Below are 24,978 nucleotides of genomic sequence, written 5' to 3'. Positions count from 1 at the left end.
GTGGTAACTCCAGTACCGGATCGAGAAATTTCGGGCCCTCCCTCAAGAATATTTGAAAGAGCCCCCTCTACAGTCAATATTTTTTTTAAATATACATTTTAATGAAATATTCCTGGTGTTCTATTTGCTACGGAACAGAGATTCAAATAGGGGAAAGTAGTCGAATTCTGCGCGGCGGATAATTCTGCGCACACGTGTTTCTTGAACTTTGAGATCCTTTACGACAGATTGGTTGTTACTGTCATTAAGAAACCGTTACTAGTAACTAACATTAAGAGACAGAAGCCATTATGCCAAATGTTTAGGCTGTAAGTGGCCATTGAATTATTTCTTCCCTCTTGATATTAAATTTTCTTCAAACAAACTAAGAGGTACGTTCTATACTTTATATATTTCTAGGTAGTTAATTTTATGTTCCGTTTATAGTGTACAATCAGCATTATAATCATTGCAATTCGTAGTGCTAATCAATATTTAATACGTCGTAATTTCGTCTTTTTTGTCAAATGGCAGAGTGGTGTTATTCTGCGCAAAATCGATGGCATATACTGCGCAGTGCGCAGAATTGCACCTCAAGAGAGTTTATGTTAATGACAAGTGTATGTAATAGATCCACAAAATATCGTCATTCTCTCATTATAGATGCCGAAAAGAAGGCTAAGAACAACTACGAGAGGTAGTTATGTAGAGGAACAACTAGGAGAAGCTATCAGTGTTGTTAAAAGTGGGTGTGCGAATCGAGAAGTTGGATTGTACGGAACAGTAGAATATGCTATTCGTCTACGGATGAAAACTGGAAATACGATGCTACTTTCGGAAGGAAATCTATTCGGAGAACAAGAACGCGAATTGGTGGACTATGTGATTATCGAAGCAAATCAAATTGCCCATAATTTTGATGGAAATACCAAAGTTGCTAGTATGGACTGGTTAAGACTGTTTCTTTAAAGAAATCCACGAATAAGCCTAAGGAAACCTGAGGGAGTAAGTTTGAATAGGATAAAGGGATTTAATGAAGAAGCCGTGACACTATTCTTGAAGAACATGGAAACAGTAATGAAAAAGCACCATTTTCCACTAAGTAGAATTTTCAATGTGGACGAAACGGGTATTTCGAGCATATAAAAACACACGAGAATTTTAGCACCCAAAGGTCAGAAACAGGTAGGAACTGCTATTTCGAACGAGTGTGGAAAGTCTGTTGTGTGTGCTTGTAGTGCATGTGCAATCTTCGGCCCGCCCATGTTTATATTGACACGGCGTCGCGTGTCACAATTAAAAGAAGAGGTCCAATAAGTGCAATCTATTCCTGCAGTAGCAATGGATGGATTAATGAAGATTGTTTATGCAATGCATTTATCAATGCAGAAATTTTGTTCGCCCATCTACGACTGGTCCAGTACTTCTAATACTTGACAACCATGCTAGCCATATTTCACTCCTAATTTACATCTATTGTTGAGAAAATAATACCATAATAGTATCAATACCTGTCCATACATCTCATACGATTCAGCCGTTCGACACTTCTTTCTACGCATCATTGAAAACAATGCTCTCTGTTCTGAGATCCCTTTATCATTATGCTTATGGTTTCAATGCACTCAAATATATGTATCTTTTTCAGTCATAAAACAAGTAGACAATAAAGTACATAGTAAAACTTGTAGCCCCCTTGTCGTTCTTTTTCTGAACCCACTCCATCCAGTGTTTCTTTTAGAAACAATGTTCCGGGGGAACACTTAGTATTCTGGGGGACATAGCTGGAACTATTCTATTAAGTTATAGATGTTATATTAATCTCCTCAAGTGGGCACTCGCAGAGCTCCGGGGGGTGGGGCTGTGCCCCCAAAAACATGCCTGGAAGTAACACTGACTCCATCTCTATATATATATCTAAGTATGTTATTTGTTATGAAAATGTTTTCTTGCTTTAAACATATATATTCGCTTAGGCGCAGAATTGTCGCATATTATGCGCAGTATTACCCACCTAGTTGGGTAATTCTGCGCAAATGTATAGTTCAGGTTTTTTGTCTATTATCGACTACTGGTGCAAGATTTTATTCAAACTTCGTGTTTATGTTGTCTACTACATAGCAAACAATGGTTGTGCAAAGTTATGTCGTTATGCTTACAAAAACAACGGAGAAATAACGATTTTTCCTTAAGTGCGCAGAATTCGACCACTTTCTCCTACTTCGTTTTACAAGAAATCCTTCTCCCTCGACTTCATCACCGCAAACTCCCGTATAAGATCTTTCTTTTCAATGGTCGAAGCCTCTCCTTCGAACATTCCTAAGTGTCACCTGTCATTAAACATTTTAAATAACTCTTGATCCTCTTTAAGATTGAGAATGAACTTTCAGCGGGAGCGAGTCACGAATAAAGTCAGGAATAGAACAAGTGATCAAAACTATTAAGGATAACGTGGGACAATAGCATTAAACTCGACTTATACCGCCAATTCAAGAACAGTGTTGATCTTTGAAATATGGCTTTTAAGTCCAGTGCGAAGGGGAGTTAATTCCAATGGTAGCGACGGACCAACGTCTTGCTGGTCCTTCTTTTATAGTTTTTCACCCTTAACTAAAATTTCTTCGTCTGAAAGATTCACAAGTACTATCGGGAATATGATTGAGAATTTATCAAGAATTGTCTGCAACGATGTAAAACGGTTCTCTATTTCATTGTACGCGATATCTAGAAGTCTGTTGTAAACATTAACCCTGAAGCAAGCCTCTGTGTTTGAAAACCGATTATCTTCTACCATTCATCAAAGTTTTTCTTTTTCACTTTGGGTTACCTTTTTTTCTAAGAACACAGGGTTGACTTTCCACTTCGCAGCAACAGCTGTGTTCTATTGTTTTATTTGATGTTATTCTCTCACTTTCTTCAATTCCTCTCGGCTCTCTTCATGAGTGCGTAAAGCATTCTCAAAGTCCATTTGTTTAATTTGGAGAAGTTGTGATGGGATGTTAAGTTGTGAATCTATTTTTGACAGCACCACAGTCAGAAACACAAAATCGAAGGAACTCATGACTTTCGCTAATCACTCTACTTCCGATAATTCTTTATCCTTCTTACTTGTCAGTGAAAGTTTTAGAAGAGTTTTCATTATATCAGCATACCTCAACCTGATAGCTACAATGGTATGGCACCGTGAGGCCCATCTGATTGGATTGAGCTTTTCCAAGTGACATCTGATTCTCCTGTCAATGACGACAGAATATTCCACCTATTTATACTTTGACCAAAAAATATATACAAATCCTGGAGCTCTGTTTAGTAACTGGCAACTTCTTTTACACCTTTGACGGCATCATTAATGACAAGGTTTAGGTCATGTACCGCGCAGTGAATATATGTAAGCCGTTCCTCAATTTCTTCAAGTGTCTTTTGAACACCTGAGTAAGCACCACTCATCACAGTAGCACCATCACATTCCTTCCCTTTGCATGTTTTCAAGACAATCCAAATTTCTCCAAATGACTTATTATTAGAGTTGCAAGCCTGGATGCAGTTGGATTTCTTACATGTAAAAATCCTAAAAACAATTCTTCAATCTCGACCTGTCTAAAAACTTCGTTTTCTAAGCTCTCGTTTACTTCAGTAAAATTTACATAGCGAATAATGAAACTCATTTGATAAATATTGAGTCGTATCAATGATTAATGAGAAAAATTACACTCTTAATTACATTCAACAAATTAGCTTCTAAGTTTGAAGACAGGCAATGAATGATCTAATTTTGAATATCATGATTGAGATACTTAATCTGGCCTTTGGGTAGATTGGTTAGTAAAAATAAGAGACATCTCATGCGTCATGTCAGTTGTGGTAGCTCATTACGTGGTTCAAGTTATTAAACTATTGTTAAAATATCATTCTTTTTCAAGTGCTTTAAAAGTTAGTATTTACAGGCAAGGTGCAGGAAGACCTTTGAAAGCCCTTGGGCCTCTTAGGGTCCGGACCCCCCGCACCGCGGGGTCTTGTGGTTTACTGGGTAACTTTGTTACTAGATGTGACATGAAAAGAGAGTGAATGAAGAACGGTATTAGCTGAAATCACTTATACAATGCCTTATCTTTAATTTTGCACCAGAACGAAGTTTGTATCTTAGTTCTGTGATGAGATATTACCGCATCAGCATAAGTAGTCGTAGTTGCGTGGCTGCCATATTGATGATGTCATTTCAGGCGGCTGCCCACGTGGGATATTTTAGGACTTTTCTGTGGAGTATCAGGGGAGTCCATAGAATGTATTAAAATGAAAATTTGCTTTCTAATATCTTTTTCCCCGTTCCGAGCCATTTTTGGCTTAATTTTCCTATGCTAGTGAAGCGTGGGCACCCATTAGAAAAGGAAAGGTCATTACCTATGTTCTACACCATCATGATACACAAAGTTAAACTATATTACATTTAGAAACATGCATTGTATTTCCGTTACTATTGGCGCATTGTAGAGTTTATTATCCCTTATATCCATACTAAAATTTACCTATGAAAAGCTTGAGATTTCTTAAATGCAAGACTTGCAAGACTCTTGCATGCGAGACCAAGACCAAGACCAAGACTGGGTGTGTAAGACCAAGACAAAGACCAAAGGTTCCAGTGCAAGACCAAGACTAAGGCTGGATGTGCGAGACTAAGACAACCCCGGTTTTGGTCTTGGTCTTGCATTTGCTCATCACTAGTTTTAATAAAATAGAACTCACAGCTGTTATGCAAGAAGTATTTTTTCAGTTACTAAAGAAAAGCAATTAGAAATTATACCTACGTTTGTAAATTTAAATGTTCTCCTACTTTAATAAATCTGCCCTGAAGCTGGTCAACCGTTATTAGTGCTCTCAAACGGGTCGGGTCAGTCGGGTCAGCTCGGGTCGGGTCAGGTTACTCGGGTCGGGTCAGTCGGATCAGCTCGGGTCAATCAGGTCAGCACGGGTCAGGTTGTCGGGTCGGGTCACTCGGGTCAGTTCACTTTGGTCAACTGAGTTTAGGTTGAGCTTAAACTCGGCTGGAGTCGAAACCTGCTGTTTTTCAGTAGCTGCCTAATTAAAAATAGCTATTTTCAATTGATTTTATAGAAACCATAAATCTATTTTGAACACTTGCAGCTAGTGTTTTTATGGTAAATGCTTATTTTTATATTTGTGTGTAATTTTTAAATGTGGAATACTGATTTTACCAATCGACTGTAATATTATGTACGCCAATATGGAGTCTGGATTTAGAACAAAACTAGAAGTTGTTTAAGCAAGGCCAAAAGAAAGATTGGATATGGACGACCAAGCCCAAGCGGGGTCGCGGTGGCTCAGTGGTAGAGAATTCACCTCTGGTGCGTGGTGTCCATGGTTCGATCCCAGCTTGTGCTAAGTGGGCTTTGTGGTGGAGAAACGCCGTGTAGTGGATTTTCTCGGGGTTCTCCTGTTTCCTCCCACTTTCTTCATTCCACCATTTCATTCATTTCTCATGGTCACCATCTCCCTTAGCCTCGGTGCAGAATCGAGGGACCTTAAACTGAATATTTCATTTCATTTCACCAAGTCCAAGAACATCGATACAAGAACAAGATAAAGATTGGATATACAAAACGAAGTGCATGGTAATCTTGTTCTTGGCCTTGTTTTGCTGATCACTACGTAGCGATGAGCATATTTTCTTTCTTTCCGTATAGTATGAAAGACCATAAGCAAAATCACACTTGGTCTTCATTTGTACCGATGAGGTTAGCATTCTTGGTTCTTGTATAGCATGAAAGACCACCAAGACTACGAAATGCAGGACCAAGACTTGGCTGTGAAAGACAAAGAATAAGACACAGTATTGATGATCAAGACCCAGGGTGCGAATTGTTTGAATTTCATTTGTTGGGCTGAAAGTGATGAAATAAAATTAGTACTTTATAATTAATTATCATACTGTATTTTTAAATTTTAAATTTCAAAATTTACATTATGTATCAACAGTGAGACCACTGACCTGTGTTAAAATTGAGTTACGTTAACACCACCTATTTCGTTGAGTAGTGGTAGTAACAATAGCAACACAGTATGCATTCTATGCACATATGTCTTTTGAATAATTGTGGAAAATTATAGCGAAATAAGGGTGTAGATGCGAGTGCTTCTCTGTACAAAATATGGGCGCTGATATAGAGACAAAGTTGGCTCGAGGCCTCTTCTCCTTTGTTATACATTGAGAACGGTAGTGTTTGTGAAGTCTACATAGGGAGAATATATGAGATCAGCAGTACTCCTCTTTCTCTCTAAAAAAAAAATAAAAAAAAGCAATAGAATATTCTAATGATAATAATAGACAGGAATATCTCTTCCCAAAAACGAAATGAAGGTTATTACCTTGGAACATTAAGTTGTTAGATTATCATTATTATTGTTATTAAAGGACATTAAGCCATAAAGTGCTCAACCCCCCCAATACACACACACACACACACACACACACACATATATATATATATATATATATATATATATATATATATATATATATATATATATATATATAGGGTGTTTAATAAGTAATGGTCATAAATTAAACCGTAGATAGTACACGCCAAAACTAACAAAAAAGTCTTAGTAAACATGTGTCAGCAAACGCTTCGTAACGAAGATAGGGGCTGTCGAAAGTGTGGGAAAATGAAGTTTAGAGATGAATATCTCAAAAGTATGAATCGGACAGGGGGCGGTCCAATGAATGACTATCGAAGTCAGACCTGCGCTATGCAGAAATGCATGGTTGATAACTCGTCTTAGGAATGTGCTCTCAAGTAGTTCACAACATGCACCACCACCTTTCTTCGATTGCCTCTCTCGTTTCTTGCTGGTTATGCAACCACACACGGCACGTAAACGTTGTCCGCCATTTTGTATCTTTTCAAGCTTTCGACCTGGTACCACGACTTATGAATTACTGGTGGATAGACTCGCCATCGATGTTCATCTCGAGCTCCCTATCCTTGGACAATTTTCCGGGAGTTCCTTCTTTTCTTTGGGGAATCCCTTACGCGCGCATTGCAGACTTATCAACCATGCATTTCTGCGTAGCGCAGGTCTGACTTTGATAATCATTCATTCGACCGCTCTCTGTCCGATTCATACTTTTTGAGATATTCGCCTCTAAACTTCATTTTCCCACACTTTCGACAGCCCCTATCTCCGTTACGAAGCGTTTGCGGACACATCTTTACTAAGACTTTTTTGTTAGTTGTTAGTTTTGGCGTGTACTATCTACGGTTTAATTTATGACCATTACTTATTAAACACTCTGTATATATATATATGCGTAATGCTGTTTTGTACCGGTAGACCCTAAGAAAACTGCGTTGACGAAAGTACAAAACTCCATCTTGAATTATTTTAAAGAATTACTACCATGCCAGTACCGAAAGGTAATAATTGCTAAATTTACCTTCAGACTTCACAATACGTAAAACAACTACTGTCATAGGCTCTTTAGATCCAGTAACCTGAATTCTAGACTTCACAACATCCGCAGGAAAAACTGTTATCCAAAACGATATTCCTCCCACTCCACCAGCAATGATCGTTTGTAATGAACCTGTAAAATTCGATGTAATAGTAAAATTTAATAATAATAATAATAATAATAATAATAATAATAATAATAATAATAATAATAATAATAATAATAATAATAATAATAATAACAATAATTGAAATTTATATTTTACTAAGAAATATTCTGATGTAGAATACTTATTGCAAAACTTGCCAGAAGTTTTTTACGCTAATAAGTTGTTCGCGCTCCCATTGATTTTAGTCTTCTCGTATAAATATTTTTCTCTCTTGAATTGCTAAATCATGAAAGGGTTTATAACTTTAATTGGGATCTCAGTCTTGCTCTTTATTAAACACGTGACAGTTGTAAATTTTGAGTTCGAAATGACAAGTACCATCTGAAAAGCGAAATATAATGCAACTAGTGCGTTTTGTTCCTATTATATAGTTTCTTAGTGAAAATACAATGTGTTTATTTGTGAGTAAATAAAACCTCAATGCATTCTATTTATTCAGAACCTCGGCTTGTAAATATATTAATTAGCATTATTTTGATTTGAAGTTATGTGCCTTTTGTGTGGATTTGTATAAATATAGAAAAGAAACGAAATATAGACAGTGAGTGCAGAACATTTAAAGAACAATGTGGATATCAATATATCGTAATTGAGTCAAGTAGTAAGAATGTGTGTGTATAATTTCCAATGAAGAAATATCAGTTCTTACAATGTTAAACGACATTATGAGACAACATTCTCAGAATTACTCCAAATTTACTGGTAGCCTACGGTTAGAAAAATATGAATCTTTGAAAAGCGGGTTGAACCTCAGAAAATAAATGCTGAACAAGAAGCAACAACTCATTCTAGTTTCCACCTGGCTCATTCAATAGCGAAACAGGAAACTATTTACTGACGGCAAATGAATCAAGGATTGCATGATTGCAGCAGCAGAAGAAATGTGTCCAGAAAAAGCTAATTTATTTTTTAAAAATCAGTTTGTCAGCAAACACTGTAGCTTCAAGAGTAAATGATATTCAATATATATATATATATATATATATATATATATATATATATATATATATATATATATATATATATATATATATATATATATATATATATATATATATATATATATATATATATATATATATATATATATATAAACACTCGCTCAACGGAGATCGGGTCATTTTTGACCCATAAATGTTTTATGTTAACTTTTTTTTCCTATTTCTTCTTCCTTTTTCCGGTCATCGACCTAGGTATGCTTCTTTTAACCTACGTACCATGTACTGTAGTAACACTTCTATTACCCTAACATTCTTTATTAGTCAAGCACAAATAAACAATTGAACCGGTCTTCGCTGTTTACGTGAAGGATATTTTATTTGTCTTGTCTACCTCACACCGTAAGATTTGTTGCCATTTTACTCACTCTGCATGATCACTTCTACTCATGATCACTTGCTCATTCCCTTAGGATGCTCCAACATGTCAGCAGTGTTGCCAAAATTCTCACAAAACGGGAAATTCATATCAGTGGCGGGAACGCGGGATATTTTATTCCTAGGCATGGGCGCGAGACCAAACGAGACGAGAACTGAAACAAGTCTCGTCTCGTCTCGCAAAATCAAAAGCTGTTCTCGTCTCGTCTCGCAGACCTAAGTTCTCGTCTCGCGTTTCGCAAAATTTTGGAAGTCTCGTCTCGCGGTCTCGCAAATCAATACTGGAATAAAGTAGTCTTCATTCGACCCTTTTAAAACAATGTATACTCAAAGTTTACATAGTTTTGTTTCATAGTTGCATTGTTACACAATGCTTATCCACTCATTCCGATTTACAATGCTTGATTTTACACCACACATTCTCGGTATTAAAAAATGCCAGTTTTCTGTAGTCTCTGTCTATGTGAAGTATGAATGAAATCGGCATGTTACATTTGAGTAATCTTACTTGCAAGATAAAAGCTTTCAAATAACTTGGTAAGAACGGTAACTCAAATAGCCGTATTTATAGTAAACATGCAGCGTTAGTAATATATATTTCACAACTTAAATGCACTTTCATCCAGGGGCGGCTTGCCTATAAGTACTGCAGAGCTGCAGAACTACCAGCTATTTTAGTGGCATAAATGTATTTTCAATTGAGTTGAATTGTGTTTAATCAAGGTAATAACATGTAATCATGATATTCTTTCTAACGGTGTCCTGAAATTGTACTACTGGATATGCTATATATCGTAGTATTACTGGAAACACCTTCTGAAGCTTAATAATATTGCAAGAGCTGTGCACGGATTGCCCTATGCTTTAGCATTGAAAAAAAAAAATCTTCACAAGCCGCACTGTATTACGTTTTCCTTGTCTCTTGGATAGGATTTACTAGAGCTGCACTCCCAGCAGCTCAGAACTCACGAATACTCCCGAAGAAGCCGAAGACACACGACGTGATGTACATGAGGCTCCCTTCTCTTGTTTTTGATAACGGTGTTCAGTGTAATTGTTGTGTGCATTGAAAGTAATAGTATTCCATGTTCAAGTTTGTGCAAATTTTCTGAACAAACACAATTTGTGTGACATTTTTAAGGAAACCATAAACCTTTTGGAAATTCTTCTAATACCCCAACGACAATAGTTGAAGCAGAACGTTACTTCTCTAATTTTAAAATAGTTAAAACATTTTCGAGAAGCACAATATGTCAGGAAAGAATGCTTTGGCTGCCTTATCAATCGAGCGCGATTTCATATCCATCATGCCGAACTTTAATGATAGAGTAATAGGACATTTTGTGTAGCAGAAGACACGTCATATAGACTATTTACAAACGATAAAATATTTATAACTCAGCAGTGTTAATAAAATTTCTACCTGTAGACATTACGTGAATCCAAATTTGTTATGGTATCTGAAAACAGTGTTTCTTACGATATGGATATGGTATTTTTAAAGTTTGTTACACGCAACAGTGGCGTATTTAGAGAGGAGCTATAAGGCTCAAGATCCCCCGAAATTCATTTAAACTTGTAGGCATCCCAAAGGAAAAATTAAGTGCTTGTTCATATGCTGTGTATATCTCCTCCCGAAACAAAATCCTAAATTCGCCACTGACAGCCAATAAGCAAAACAATAGTGTTTCGGTTGCGATTCAGTAAAGTTTTATATATATTTGTTAATTTCAATTATAATTGTGATTTACGTATAACGATTAGAGTGCTAAAAGATACGCGGTTCATGTACATTTTATAATTAATTACTGCACGGGAAATTTAATATACAAAAAAAAAAAAAAAAAACACACTGTGCAGAACTACCTTAGATTATGGTATCGATCCGCTACTGCTTTCATCTCAATACAAATCGTTTTTCGCAAACTGAGGAATGGAATGAAATTCACGCAACGAACCAAACTCATCTGAAATAATATTTCAAACTGTTTGCAATCTGAAACACTAGTTTTTTCCTCAAACTGAAAACAAAACCATAAAAAGTACCCCCTCCTTTTCTGACGAATAAAAGCTAAGCAGATATCAGTTCTGGTTTTGGTGAGAGGATCTGTCTTGCAGCCATAAATCCATTTATCCTAAATTTATGTTTGCGGAAAGAACCAACTGCTTTATTTTGACTAAAAAATTTTCCTTCTTAAACAAGCCACTAGGCCTTTTTTCTGCCTTCATAAAACAAGTTACCGTAAGAAAACAATTTGGTGGGCAGGGGGAACAAATCTGTTCTAAACCGAGAGGCTTTACATCACATTGGAGCTAAACACGTGTCTTTTTCCTTCATATATATATAATGCATTGAAAATAGGAAGAAGAAAGTCAGAGTGTCAGAGACAGACAGAGAGAGAGAGAGAGAAGATATGATATCCTCTGACCGACGCCTCGAATCTCTGCACTGAAGGAAAAATCAAAGCGAGCCGTATATTTTTGAACTAGGATATTTTTACCGAGGGTGCAATAACAGAAGACCAGAAACCGCAGCCGCGAATATGCAATGTTACCTAAGTTCATTGTTTCGACAAAATTTTCCGAAAAGACAGCTTCCAAATATGTCCTCAATAAAGAAATAAAAAAAAAAAATGTATTGTACTGGTGTTTGCTATCCTGCTTTTATGATTTGTCAAGATGTCTCATCATCAGGAGAAGGGTGGATAAACAAGACAAAACGTGTCGTTTTTTCCCCTATTTGCCTCCCCCTCCTCAAGAACTTTATGACCAAAGATCTTGGCTCACGACCCCAAAGAGAAAATAAAGAAAACAGTGTAGATAATGGAAGAATCTATTTTATTGCATTTTGGGAAATTAGTGACAAAGAAAAACTAACACAATCTTTATTTCTTGAATCTTTTGTCATGAGAAAATCTCCTAAAATAACTAGATTTTGATTAACCTTGTTAACTTAAACCTATCATGAAATCAGTAATTGTAACAACCTGATCAAACCATTTCAAGAAAGAAGAACAGCTAACTAAGCAACTATCAGTGTTGCCGAAAAGTCACAACACTTCCCCCGTTAACTAGATACTTTGAAACTACCAAAATAACAGTAAAACATAAAAAAATCAATACAAATTTCATAACACAAAGGAAAATTGTATTTTTTTCATTTCCACTAGTCGACATAATTTATAGTAAATGTTCAAATAAATGCTAGCCCAAAAGTTTAGAAATAAACTATTAGTCACTGACTTGCCTTCGCCTGCGATTGTCTCTACGATTTCAGGTGATGATGTTGTGTGGAAGGGATGTTTCGATGAGAACCATGCACTTCTAAGGTATCAATTTTGTAGAACATTAACATCTTTAGGGCGTTCATAATTATGACAGCATTGTTCCTTACTGCAAAGTACAGCACGAACGCACAATATTGATTTACCTTTTCTGGACCCATTTTGTTCGAGGGTTGGGGACGAGCAAGTTCAAACAAATTTTCTTTAAATTTGGCTTCACTCGAAATACAAATATTTTATATCCACTCGAGAACTCGGTTCAAATAATCTCCAATTCGACTCGATATTTGCTGAAGTTTCGAGTAGTGTCGGATCCAAACGAGTTTAATTCTATAGTATTAGTAGTTTTTATATTAACTAATGATGCTCACGAGATGCGACAAGAGGAAAAATTAGTCTATCTTGAGATGTCGTTAATGTATTATCTCGAAACAAATGTGAACTGTTTCTTGAATATCACCAGTCCTGGTCACGTGGCGAGACAGATTTGATTTTGTCTCGCCCAGTCTCTATCTCTAGCCTCAAAAACAAGACTAAACAAAACAAAATACGGAAATTTAGCTGTTTGTTTAGGCAAATAGTAAACATTTTCACTTTCGGTATGACCAGACCTGAATTCAATTCATTTTTGGTGTTTATTTAGCGTGGTAATGGTACAGGAGGAGTTACATAAAGAATAAACACGCGAAATCAGTGGACAATTTACTGAAGATATTTTCAGCGAAACAATTGTTGTTGTTCTCCTCCTTTTGCGAAAGCTTCATCATCATAAGTGTCTACACGTTCAGCCGAATCTTTATCGAATTCATCGTCTGAACCGTCTGAATTTTTGTCAGCTTGTCAGAATTTCTGTCGAAACTGTTTTCGTATTGAAAACATGGATGATAAGTTCCGAAGGCTTTTGGCAACAACAGATCCTTTCATTTCTTCTTTGGGCAAATCATTTCATAAGAAAATGAAGAATTTGTCATCTGAAGGTGTAAACCTTTTAATTATTTCCAACACGGAAGCTGACAAAAATTTAGACGACTCAAACGAAGGTGATGAAGGGAATAACTTCCATGGAGATTCGACTGAACATGTAGACAATACCTATAGGGTTATTTCATGTGGAAATGACAAATTATGCCAAAATCTTCGTGCGGTCGCATTCGAGATTTGAGTGTTTGAACACTTATCAATATATGATAGGAAGGAAAATGGAATGGTTTGTAATGCACGCCATTCATGATGAAGATACGGCCATAGGTGAATCTTAAGTTATGTTCATTTTCTTGGAGCTCTATCGAAAATGAATAAATAAATAAATTCAAAATTGCACTATAGATATGTGGACAGGCCTTTTTTTTTTTTTACCACGTAGTAGTGACGCAAATACACATTTTGGGTTACGAAATATTTGGATCTTTTTAGTCCAAGTCGATGAATTAAACCAAAATTATATTTTCGGAAGAAATATTGAAAAAATTGTTGAGTCAAAGGGAACGTAATTTTGAGAGAATAATAAGTATCATCTGTACTTTCTATAGAAAAAAAATCATCTTTTATGTTTCTAATTCCTATTAGTGCTAGTGGTATAAAGTATATAGTGCATAGAGAACGATGCTGAGCTATGCCCCCTCTAACTTCTGATCGGAAATGACTAAAACGGTCAAATTTGTGTTTCTGAGCCTCACTAAAGTATCTGTTTTGATGTTGTCACTTTATATTGTTGTTGTTGCTCCAAAATTCAAAAAAAAAAAGAAGAAGAAGAAACAAAGAAAGAAAGAAAGAAAGAAAAGAAAGCAATACATATCAATCTCCAAAACAGATGTGACCATTACAGCCTTTTGAAGCTCCAACGCTACATCAAGATTGTTGTGTTGTCTGTATTCCAGGGTCTGAAACCGCTACAAACAAAATCAAATTTTGCAAGCAATTACAAACAATCGTGAACTGAGTCTACTAAAAGGATTGAAAACAGAAAAACACAACTGTCGTTTGTGATTGCATTCCTTTTTACACCCGGACTTTGTTTACAAGAATGTTTTTGTGGAATTTTACAGCTGCTAAGGAACATGAAGCAGCAAGGAACGTGTAGCCACGTAAACACATGCCGGGACAGAAGTAAGTGGAAATACAAATGGAAATTTTCACCACTTGTGGAGGAAGCATATTTCTTGCTCGAATCAAAATATTGTTAGTATTCCACTGTGCCTTTTTGTTCCACACGGTTTAGAACTTTATATATATTTCTGGTTATTATCATTCACATAATCGACTGTCTTGCTCGATTTTTCGCTTTCAGGTGGAATGACTCTATATGGTTGAGGACTAAGCTTTCGAAAAATAAGGGGGAGAAGAACAATTGTTTAACTGAAAAATTAAAATGACTTCATTAACTTATATTTTAATTAATAAATGACTGGTAGATTGACTCTGTCCTAGCTATTGAAGTAGACAAAGTATCTTTCCCTCTCGAATCTCAAACTTTTTCAGACGCAGTCCGCTATATGGATACGCCATTTTTAATTTTTAAATTTTAATGTCAAATAATAAGTTTGTAATCAACAAAGTCAAATGCACCAATGTACTAAGTCCAGTTCACCAATTTTACTTTTTTCCAATTTTTACTTTCTCCATTTTTTTTATTTGATGTCAAATTGATAATTAACAAGATCAAAAGTCTCATTATAGCAATTTTTGTCCATTTTTACTGATTTTGAATTATGACCACGTTTCAAGCATTTGATCAATAGTTTATCGATCTCTGTGCGTCGCCCTTTTGGACCGTCGCTTTCCTTGTGCGTCGCCTTTTGACCCGTCGATCTATTGGCTAACGCTCTCCTGGTCGTCGCTCTTTTGCCATCACTCTCTTTGCTGGCGCTCTACTGTCGGTACACTCATGTTTATTACAAAACTTGATCCTGATATTATTAACTATCTTCTCTTCAATATGTATGATGGTACTTGCAAAAGAATACCATATCAATAACACAAATGTATGCGAGACCGCGAGACTTGCTGAAGTCTCGTCTCGCGTTCTCGTCTCGCAAAATATATCAGGTCTCGTCTCGCGTTCTCGTCTCGCAAAATATTATAAGTCTCGTCTCGCGTTACGTCTCGTTTGCGAGACGAGACGAGACGAGACTTCTAGCGTTCTCGCGTCTCGCGCCCATGCCTATTTATTCCAAATATGTAGGATATAAGATAATTTTCTTCAAAATATGTACCAATGGAAACTCATAGTAATATATACTCATATCTGGGTGTGTTTATGTGCGTTATATATTTGCGGGAAACATTGAATCATGTGAGAAAATTTCATGTGTATACGGACGGGAAATTTCCTTTCATGAACTGGTAACACTACCTATCAGAGTAAATATCAAACATTTTGGTCCAATTTGACTCATGCAGACGAAGAATGTAAATAAACTGTGCGCGTCTGTTCTCTGTTCGGTAATAATGTCTGAGCAAAAGTTTTTGAAAACTTAGATGAGATATTTCGTGAACTGATTAGACAGCAACAAGAAAGTGCCCAAGCTATCGTAGTCTGGGTTCTGGCTGCCCCCTTCCCCATTTTGACCTTCAAGATCCGCCACTGAAGACCAACATGCTCACCACTAATATCAAACTTTAAATTAATTGGAAATGTAGTAATAATACTATGTTCTTCTTAAAAACAAGTAAAATATTGATGGGTCAAAAATGACCCTATGTTCGTCGGATACGTTATTCACTGTTAAAAATACTTTCTTAAATCTGAGAAATCGTTTCTTATCTGTGCACCGAGAATATCTTTTCTCAGAAACAAGTGTTTGAAACTCTCATTAGCGAGAAATAAAGAAAAGTACATGAGGTTGTATAAAATGAAACGAGAAAATATACTGTTACTTTCCTTACAAGTGAGAATTGTCAAATCTCACTTCTAAGAAAATATTATCTCGGTGCATGGATAAGAAACGGTTTCTCAAATTTAAGAAAGTATTTTTAACAGTGTTTCTAGTATCTTCGCTGGGCGAGTGTTAACTCAATCGTCTGACAAAAATCGAGTGGTTATCTTTGACCCTGGATGAGTCAATAGATGTTTCAGTTACTGTTTAGGTGTTACTTCTCATTCGAGGGATAGATAAAAGCTACAAAATGTATGTAGAGCGTCTTGGCATTCATAGTTTTCACGGCACGACCACTGGAGAAGATATTTTTAAATTAGCTGTAAATATTGTTCAGAAAAACCATCTTCAATGGCAGAGAAAAAGTGTATTACTACTAGAGATGCAAAAAAGCCGGCTTTTTTGAATCGATGGTTTTTTTCACATAAAAAGCCGGCTTTTTTGGGAAAAAAACGAGAATTTTGGAAATTTTGGCTTTTTTCAACTTCATGATTTTTCTATCTAAATAGCTTTCTTATAGTATATTCTATAGTTAGATAAAAATTCCATGACCTGAATGTGATATTTCGCTCTGAAATTCACCATCAAGATGGATGGAGCACATGTTTTACGAATTAAAGCTAACATGAAGAATGTAGTATTTGAGGGTAATTTTAGAGGCTATTTAACTTTATTTTAACTTTTGAGTTATCGACATCTTTTTTCTTCTCTAGTTTGTCATCCGTGTTTCATTTCTAAGAGCTTTTAGTACTCTAGCTTCTAGCGCAAAAGTTAAACTTGCCCGTTTTTCTATTTATTCGTCAAAGCGTACGTTTTTCAATATATCCGTCAAACCGTACTTCCACATTTCTGTTATACTGTAGCTGTGAAGTGATTTAGCATTAATTTTCCGGACACAACCTTGAATACCAATTTATACAAATAATCAGTAGCGGATTTAGAAAAGTACTTTAGGAGGGTTTTTTCTGATTGTTTCGTTTCCTAAAAAGTCCTAATTTTATTTGGGAAGTGCTTGAAGTTTATGAATACAGGCATAACTAATATTTCGTTTCGTTTATATGTTTAGCAATAATCTTCCGGATACAACTTTAAAAATCATTTTATACTGAGAATCAGTGGCGGATTTAGAAAAGTATTTTGGGAAGGGTTTCTTACTAATGTTTAGTTTTTTTAAACATTCGTAATTTTTATTTGACGGGAGCTTAAAGTTTATGAGTAAAGGCATAAATAATAGATATTTCGTTTGTTGCAGACATTCCGTAACTTTGGGGAACGGGCTTCAGTCCGAAAGACCGCCCCCCTAACCTTCGCAAAACCGTCACTGCTGGTAATTAGTAATAATAACGATTTAAAAACAATAAAAAAGGAAGTCGCCCAACTCACAGTACACGCACTATTTCTACATTCACAGATGGAATGAAGAAAAGCTTTGTCAGAATGGTCGAATGCTGGTTGAATCCCGGACTTCCCGATAGAAGCGCAAAAGCTAATCACTCAGTCATGTTTGTTGTGCAGTTGTATTTAGCTTAACTTAAATATATTCCGTAGTCTTTTTTTGGGGGGGGGGGAGTTCCGTAATGATATGTTGAATCCCTCTTGTTAAAAATTCAGAAAACTTGAGAATTGGGTAAACTGTGATGGTGGTTCTATAAAACTTAACTGTAGAATTTCAAGAATATACAGAACCAAAAGCTCTAGATGTGCAGCCTTTAAGTGTATCATATAAATCTAAGTATTTCTCTTATGTTTTATTTTAATTTTATTTTGTTTCAAAAAGAGGGTATGGAATATTTTGAAGTAAAAATACTACATACTATTTTGCTAGTTATTTGTGTATTCTTTAAAAAGAAGTGTTTACTTTTAGGGTTGGCTGATTTACACCAACTTTTTATTTTTTAATAACTGGTTTAAACCACAAAAATAAAAAGAATAAAAAATGCGAATCGTGTGAACTTCATGGTAACGTTTCCAGATATCAAACTACCTGCAATAGTTTTATTTCCCTTTCACCTTTTAATCAAGGTGTCCCATGTTCAATTCTCGGTCGAACCACAATCCTTCTTTCATGCGTAACCCAAGTAGCGGTTCGGATGTCAGTTTAAGCGAAAGTCTTCTCCTTGATAACCTCGGTATTTCGTAAGGATGTTAAGCCTAAATATACGAAACAAACCAAATTGTATATTTCTACATGCCTAAATGCGTGTTGTTTTATAAAGAAGCCAATATTGCTTAAATATATTGATAGAAATTGGCAAAATTTATCGATTGCCTACGTAGCTTCCAACATTAGCTTGGATTGGACTTTCAATGATATCTACGTACCGGTACTAAATTTGTAATTTAATACCTCAGTTTTAGCGTACTGATTATGGTACGTTGACCTTTAAATTTTACATGCAAAGCAATAACAGGATTTTCCGGTTATTGTCTTACATTTCAAGTAATGACGGGATTTTCCCAATGGCTAGGGCGGGAGATTCTCAACTTAAGAAATTTACTGACCGCACTTCTTTAAGCTTATGGGAGTTCTTCCGGCATAACCCCGCTGTTGCATAATAACATCAAGGCGAAACAAACTTAGGCTATTTCTGTGAATATGTAATATAAATACATAAAGCAAAAAATCTAAGTCAAAAAAGCCTGGTTTAAATCAAAAAAGCCTGGTTTAAACATCCCCCAAAAAAACGGGTTTTTGGCATTTTCAAAAACAACCACGGTTCTTGCCAACTCTGCTTACTTTTGTATATAGGAGGTTAAAAAATTCTTATTATATACATTGGTTAATCCTGTGGAATTCATAATGTAAATATGTTGAAGAAAAATTGTTTGAAATATTTTTTCGAAATTCATAGTTTATTTTCGATGTTTTATATTATTATCAGCATCAACCACTAATTAAATGATTTTTTGTGTTATAGAGAAGCGATACAAAGTCTGTTTTATCAATTTAAAGCAGTATTTTGAAAAAAGCCCAAAATTTCCGAAGCAAGAAAGCAAAGCAGAAAAAACCGAGTTTTTTTCCAAAAAAGCCGGTTTTTTTCCGAGCCCTTGCATCTCTAATTACTACTGATGATGGCAAAAGCATATGTGGAAAAAAATAAAGGCGTCGTTGCTCTCGTATCAAAGTCCGTAGAAAATCATGGTGATCCAAAACCATTAATCGTATATTGCATCATTCATCAACAGTCTTTTGTGAGAAATATGCTTGGATATGTCTGCAGTTTTAGAGCCAGTCATGTCAGCTGTTAATCACATCAGATCATATACGCTCAATCATAGTCGATTCTGTGAGTTTATTGAAGAGGTTGAGAAAATGACTTACCATATTATACTGCAATACGCTGGCTTAGCTGCGATTCCTTTTTAGCTCCGAACAATAACCGAAATTTTCTTGAATGAAAAGAATCATCATCTAACTGAGTTACACAAGAACGAGTGGTTGAGGAAGTTAGAATTTATACTGATTAAACATATGAATGACCATAATTTAAAATTACAAGAATACTAGCTTCTGCCAGATTTGTACACTCACATTAAGTCCTTCCGGTAAAAATTTTGGATTTCACACATTTTAATTCGCTTACACACCAAATATTCAGTCAGAAAGCTGAGACAATATTTGTCTTTGAGCTTTGGATGCTTTACAAACACATTTTGAATATCATTTTTCTGATTTTGATGCAATTGCAAAGAACAAAGATATTTCAAAATTCTTTTAACGCCGACATAGAAGCCCTTGCTTAAAATTTCAAACAGAAATGATTGCAGTGATGATTTCAGAACATTTTCCCCGGGGGGAATATTAATACACAGGGGGGGGGAGAAAAGTACAAACTATAAATGTCCTACAAGTTTCCGCTAAATTCTTACTTGAAGAAGGGGCATAAGTATTCATCGACTCTGGAAAAACCGACAAAAATTGTGAAAAACTATTAAAATATTTTACAGTTAAAGTTTATTAATAGAGAGCAAATTTTTAAATTTTAGAAAGTTTTGTTGTCGATACATATTCCTATATATTTGAACAGACAATTCAAAGACACAAGCGCACACATACACAAAAATATTGGTAACCTACACTGAGCATAAACGAGGAGATGACGTAAGGAAATTTTGATAATATATAAAGAACTTATACATTATTCTGATTATCTGTACAGCTTATAATTGTGTCTCATACAAGTAGACAAATCTGCACAATAGTTACAAACTTGCATATATTATAAATATCATAATATATTAATAATAGATAATACATTATTTTTAAACTTAAAAAGCTCTTAATCTTAACACTATTCTTAAATAGTAAGACTATTCATGGCTTTGGATTAATTGTTTTAACAAAAGAGACACTGACCAATTTAATACTATGTTCGTTTCTATATATATATATATATATATATATATATATATATATATATATATGACGGTTAAAGAATTTAAACTCTGTTATAACAACATTTATATATATGTCTGTATTTTCATTAATTTCGATCGTGTCTGAAGAAGGATATGCTAGATATCCGAAACAGTAACAAATTATAATTTAAAATAAAGTAAAGTTTTAAGCTTTGGTCAGTGTCTCTTTTGTTAAAACTATTCTTAAACTTCAAATTTCAGTATTTTCACTTTCTTTCTGACAGTAACGCAATTAGAGGTAATAAATAGCTATCAATATGAAAAAGGTAATATTAACTTAAAAATCTACAGCATTGAAAATGTTAATTATACTGAAAGACAAGTTTCAAACTAGACTTATTTAACTGATAAAACGTTCGCACAAATTCTGTGAATGAAAATGATTTATTGCATACGTAAAAAAAGCTTTGTTGAGTTTTTCAATCACATAGTCTATTTCAAATTATTATAAAATGTAACAAATTAGAGTAGTCACATTTTTATAATTATATCAGTCGAATGCGTTTGGGTTTCTTCACAGCATACCTGTTGATAACCTCGTGAATAAAATCTTCTGTAGGCTAAATATCTCCTTCGATCGATACTTTTAAACATGACTGAAGAGTATCTTCACCGATACGATTTCGCAATTTTATCATGATTCTGTTCATAGCACTGAATGACCTTTCTACAGTAGCAGTAGAAGCAGGGATACACAACACATATTCAACCAGAGGTTTAAGAGCCTCCTAACCAACACATGCTTTTAAAATAAAAGAAGCATAATCTGTTCCAGAATCTTCAAATCTTCAAGTTTGCTCCATATTTAAAAGAACGTGCATCCGCAACAACAGCATCGACATCATTAATTTGAAATATAGCACAGAGTTCTTTACATTCATTCTCACTGAGCAGTAAAAATGTATCCAAGTTTTGAAAATACGCACTTAGTTGAATAAATTTCATGACCTTAGCGTTGAATCTTCCCTATTTTTCATTAACGACATTTTCCACAAATTGTTTTAATAATTATGAGGAGAAGCCTGAAGCACGCGGGGGTGGGGGGGGAGGATTTGGCAGCTCCGGGGTGGAATTTCCCCCTGGTCTACCCCCTGAAATCATCACTGAATGATTGACTTGTATTGTAGCAATGTTTTAAAAGAAAAATATTTAAATTCATCATTGCTGGAATTTTATGTCTTCCACTCACTGTTTGATCAGTTGCATAAGTTTGCTCCTGGCATTCCTTCTTCTTTTGGAACTACTTATCTGTGGGCCAATCCATGCCAAGTGATCGAGAAAAAAGAAAAATTGTCACTCGACCTTTTCAAACAAATCTAATTTGTTCATGAATGTTTATGCTATATCAGGGTACTTCAAAACCACAATTAATTATTTTTAGAAACATCTCGTAGCGACGAAGTTTGTGCCGTCATTTTGCGTTTCCTCGATGTCAGGCATTTACGTTGTTTTGAATACCTCAGCATGTATTTGTCCTAACAAATTGAAAATTGCTGGGTGCGTTCAACTTGTGCAGAGTTAAAGCTTTGTCCTCTTAACATTTTCGCCTAAAATCATTTGAAAGGGATGAAATCAGGGCCTACAGTAGCAACATTTATGGACATTGAAGACATGTTTAGGAAGATGAAGCAATTGACGTAGATGTCTGAATTTGTGTGTGCATGTAGTCTGGGGTCATAAGTTTATACTCAAAAATTTGCAGACCTGTAGTTGCTCCCAAAGGCCTGAAAAAATCGTAAAGTTGGGGAATTATGCCAATTTGTCATGTTTCACTGTCCAATATCTCCAACGGGCCTGGATAAAAAATTCTGAAATTTTGGGAATAGTCACTCCTTTAGTATACCATAACACACAACAAAGCACGTTTTGTGTTTTTGAGAAGGGGGTCAAAGTATTAAGGAAAGATGCCATCCTCTAGATGGTGTTTCGTTCACAAATTCAGTTGGAAATTCGTTGTTGTGAAGTAAAATAAAGTAGGATTAATGGCTAGTCCAGTCAAGGCTCTCAATCTCCTTTCTTTCCTCTAGTTGTGACTGACTGTCTTATCACCCACAGCAGCATTGGTGAAGAATGCAGGTATCAGCACAAGGCGAGAAAATTCAAAACGCACACTTGGCAAAAGTCCGTATGTATTCATTATTGTTTGCTATATCAATGATATTCAAACATGATTATACTTGTTTTAACTGTCAACTCATGCAGGAGACTGTTGTCCTTTCGTTTGATCTACATTCCCCAGTCAGTGAACACCCACTCACTCAGAACACTGACTGGGGAATGTAAATTTAACGAAAGGACAACTGTCTCCTGTATGAGTTGACAGTTAAAACAACAATAAACAGAATTGAATATCATTGAAATAGCAAGCAGCAAGAGAAATCAGTACTTACGGACATTTTTTGCTAAGCGTGTATTTTGATCTTTCTCGCCTTAGAGACATTCTTCACCAGTGCTGCTGTGAGTGGTAAGACAGTGAGTCACAACTAGAGGAAAGAAAGAAGATTGAGAGCCTTAATTGGACTAGCCATTCATCCTACTTCACAGCAACGAATGCACGAGACGAGTCGAGACAGAATTTTCCTAAGAAAGTTCGAGTCGAGACACAGCTCTTCCAATAGAGAAGAATACATTTTTCGAGTCGAGACATCACTTTTACAGCACATTTTCGAGACGAGACAGCCTCAAATCTTGTCTCGTGCGCATCCCTATTTTCAGTTGAATTTGTGAACTAAAACCCTTCTAGAGGATGACGTCATTCCTTAATACTTTGACCCCCTTCTGCTCAAAAACACAAAACGTGCTTTGTTGTGTGTTATGGCATACTAAAGGAGTGACTATTCCCAAAATTTCAGAATTTTTTATCCAGGCCCGTTGGAGATATTGGACAGTGAAACATGACAAATTGGCATAATTCCCCAACTTTACGATTTTTTCAGGCCTTTGGGAGCAACTACAGGTCTGCAAATTTTTGAGTATAAACTTATGACCCCAGACTACATGCACACACAAATTCAGACATTTATGTAAATTGCTTCATCTTCCTAAACATGTCTTCAATGTCTAAAAATGTTGCTACTGTAGGCCCTGATTTCATCCCTTTCAAATGGTTTTAGGCAAAAATGTTAAGAGGACAAAGCTTTAACTCTGCACAAGTTGAACACGCCCAGCAATTTTCAATTTGTTAGGACAAATACATGCTGAGATATTCAAACAATATAAACGCCTGAAATCGAGAAAATGCAAAATGGCGGCAGAAGCTTCGTCGCTACGAGATATTTTTTTTTTTAAATAATTAATTGTGGTTTTAAAGTACCTTGATATAGTATAAACATTCATGAAATAATTAGATTTTTTGGAGATGGTTGAGCAGCACATGCTTGATCACTTAGAATAGATTGACTCCCGTGTAAAAAATAAATAAATAAATAAATAAATAAACATTCTCTAACATGAAATTTACAAAAAATATTTACGGGTTCAAGTTACTTAATTAGCATTCATTGTATTCTTTTGAACTGTTACTTCGGAAATATTCATATTTTGTTTGAATAATTTAATAAAAATTCAGTTTTGAAAAACACGACGGGAAATATTTTCTTAATTCTTACTTTCCCTCTGTCAGGTGAAATTTGCACTACTCATCACTAACTTTCTTTTTTAGTCGAAATGAGTCCTGAAGAATAAAATAATATATTCTGAATATATCAAATTCTCACCTATATCGTCTTTTGTTTTACCCTGTGGCGTCATCAACGTTCTACAGAGTTCGTATCCTCCAAAGAAAAAGAAGTATCCTGGCATTTCACGTGTCATAGTTGAAGTTAATCCTCGGAAAAGACCTGCTATTCCTTCTTCACGGAATATGTTTTTCACAAGTGTAGAGGCTCCTATTTTCACCTGTGAAGGATTAAAAAAAATTAATTCGAATTCTTAATTTTATCATATAAATAACGCACAAAATATAGAATATGCACTTTTCTTATTAGAATTATATGCTTGAATAGCGGCGCTCAAGCAAATTGCACAGATAAACCTTCGAGTGGATAAATAGTATTATTAACAAAATAAAATTTCTAAGCGGGAAAGTACTTTACTCGTTACTGTGAAGAAATTCTAATTGCGTATGGTATACTGGAAGAAACAGATACTTTCCACCCAAAATGCGTTTGACAACATTGCACTCGCTCAAAGACTTCAAAAGATACTGCAAGATAGGTGCAATATTGGGTTTGGCTTTACGTACAGTGATTTATCTACACCTCCCTAACATCCCCCAGCACCCCCCTAAAATTTTAGGACAGCCCCCTAAAATTTTCGGAACTGGGAAGGAGAAGGAAATTTTTAGGAAAATGTAGCACCGAGAAGCTTGACTCCTAGCGTATTTGTATACAGATTGGAAATCATG

The 24,978-nt window shown here is 35.4% G+C and overlaps 1 protein-coding gene across 1 annotated transcript in view; it reads right to left on the bottom strand.

Moving 5' to 3' along the window:
• LOC145681504 (mitochondrial ornithine transporter 1-like) overlaps nt 1–24,978 on the bottom strand; it is a 94,847-nt gene that overhangs the window by 28,482 nt on the left and 41,387 nt on the right. Inside the window, exons 5-6 of the mRNA XM_081753151.1 lie at nt 24,290–24,470; nt 7,433–7,582 (exon numbers count right to left, since the gene is read on the bottom strand). Coding sequence (XP_081609277.1) covers nt 7,433–7,582; nt 24,290–24,470 — 331 coding nt within the window. The remainder of the gene's footprint in view (nt 1–7,432; nt 7,583–24,289; nt 24,471–24,978) is intronic.

This window comes from Thermobia domestica, chromosome 3 (assembly GCF_964235325.1).
Source record: "Thermobia domestica chromosome 3, izTheDome1.hap1.1, whole genome shotgun sequence".
NCBI lineage: Eukaryota > Metazoa > Arthropoda > Insecta > Zygentoma > Lepismatidae > Thermobia > Thermobia domestica.
This window is presented reverse-complemented; position numbering and strand designations above follow the sequence as displayed.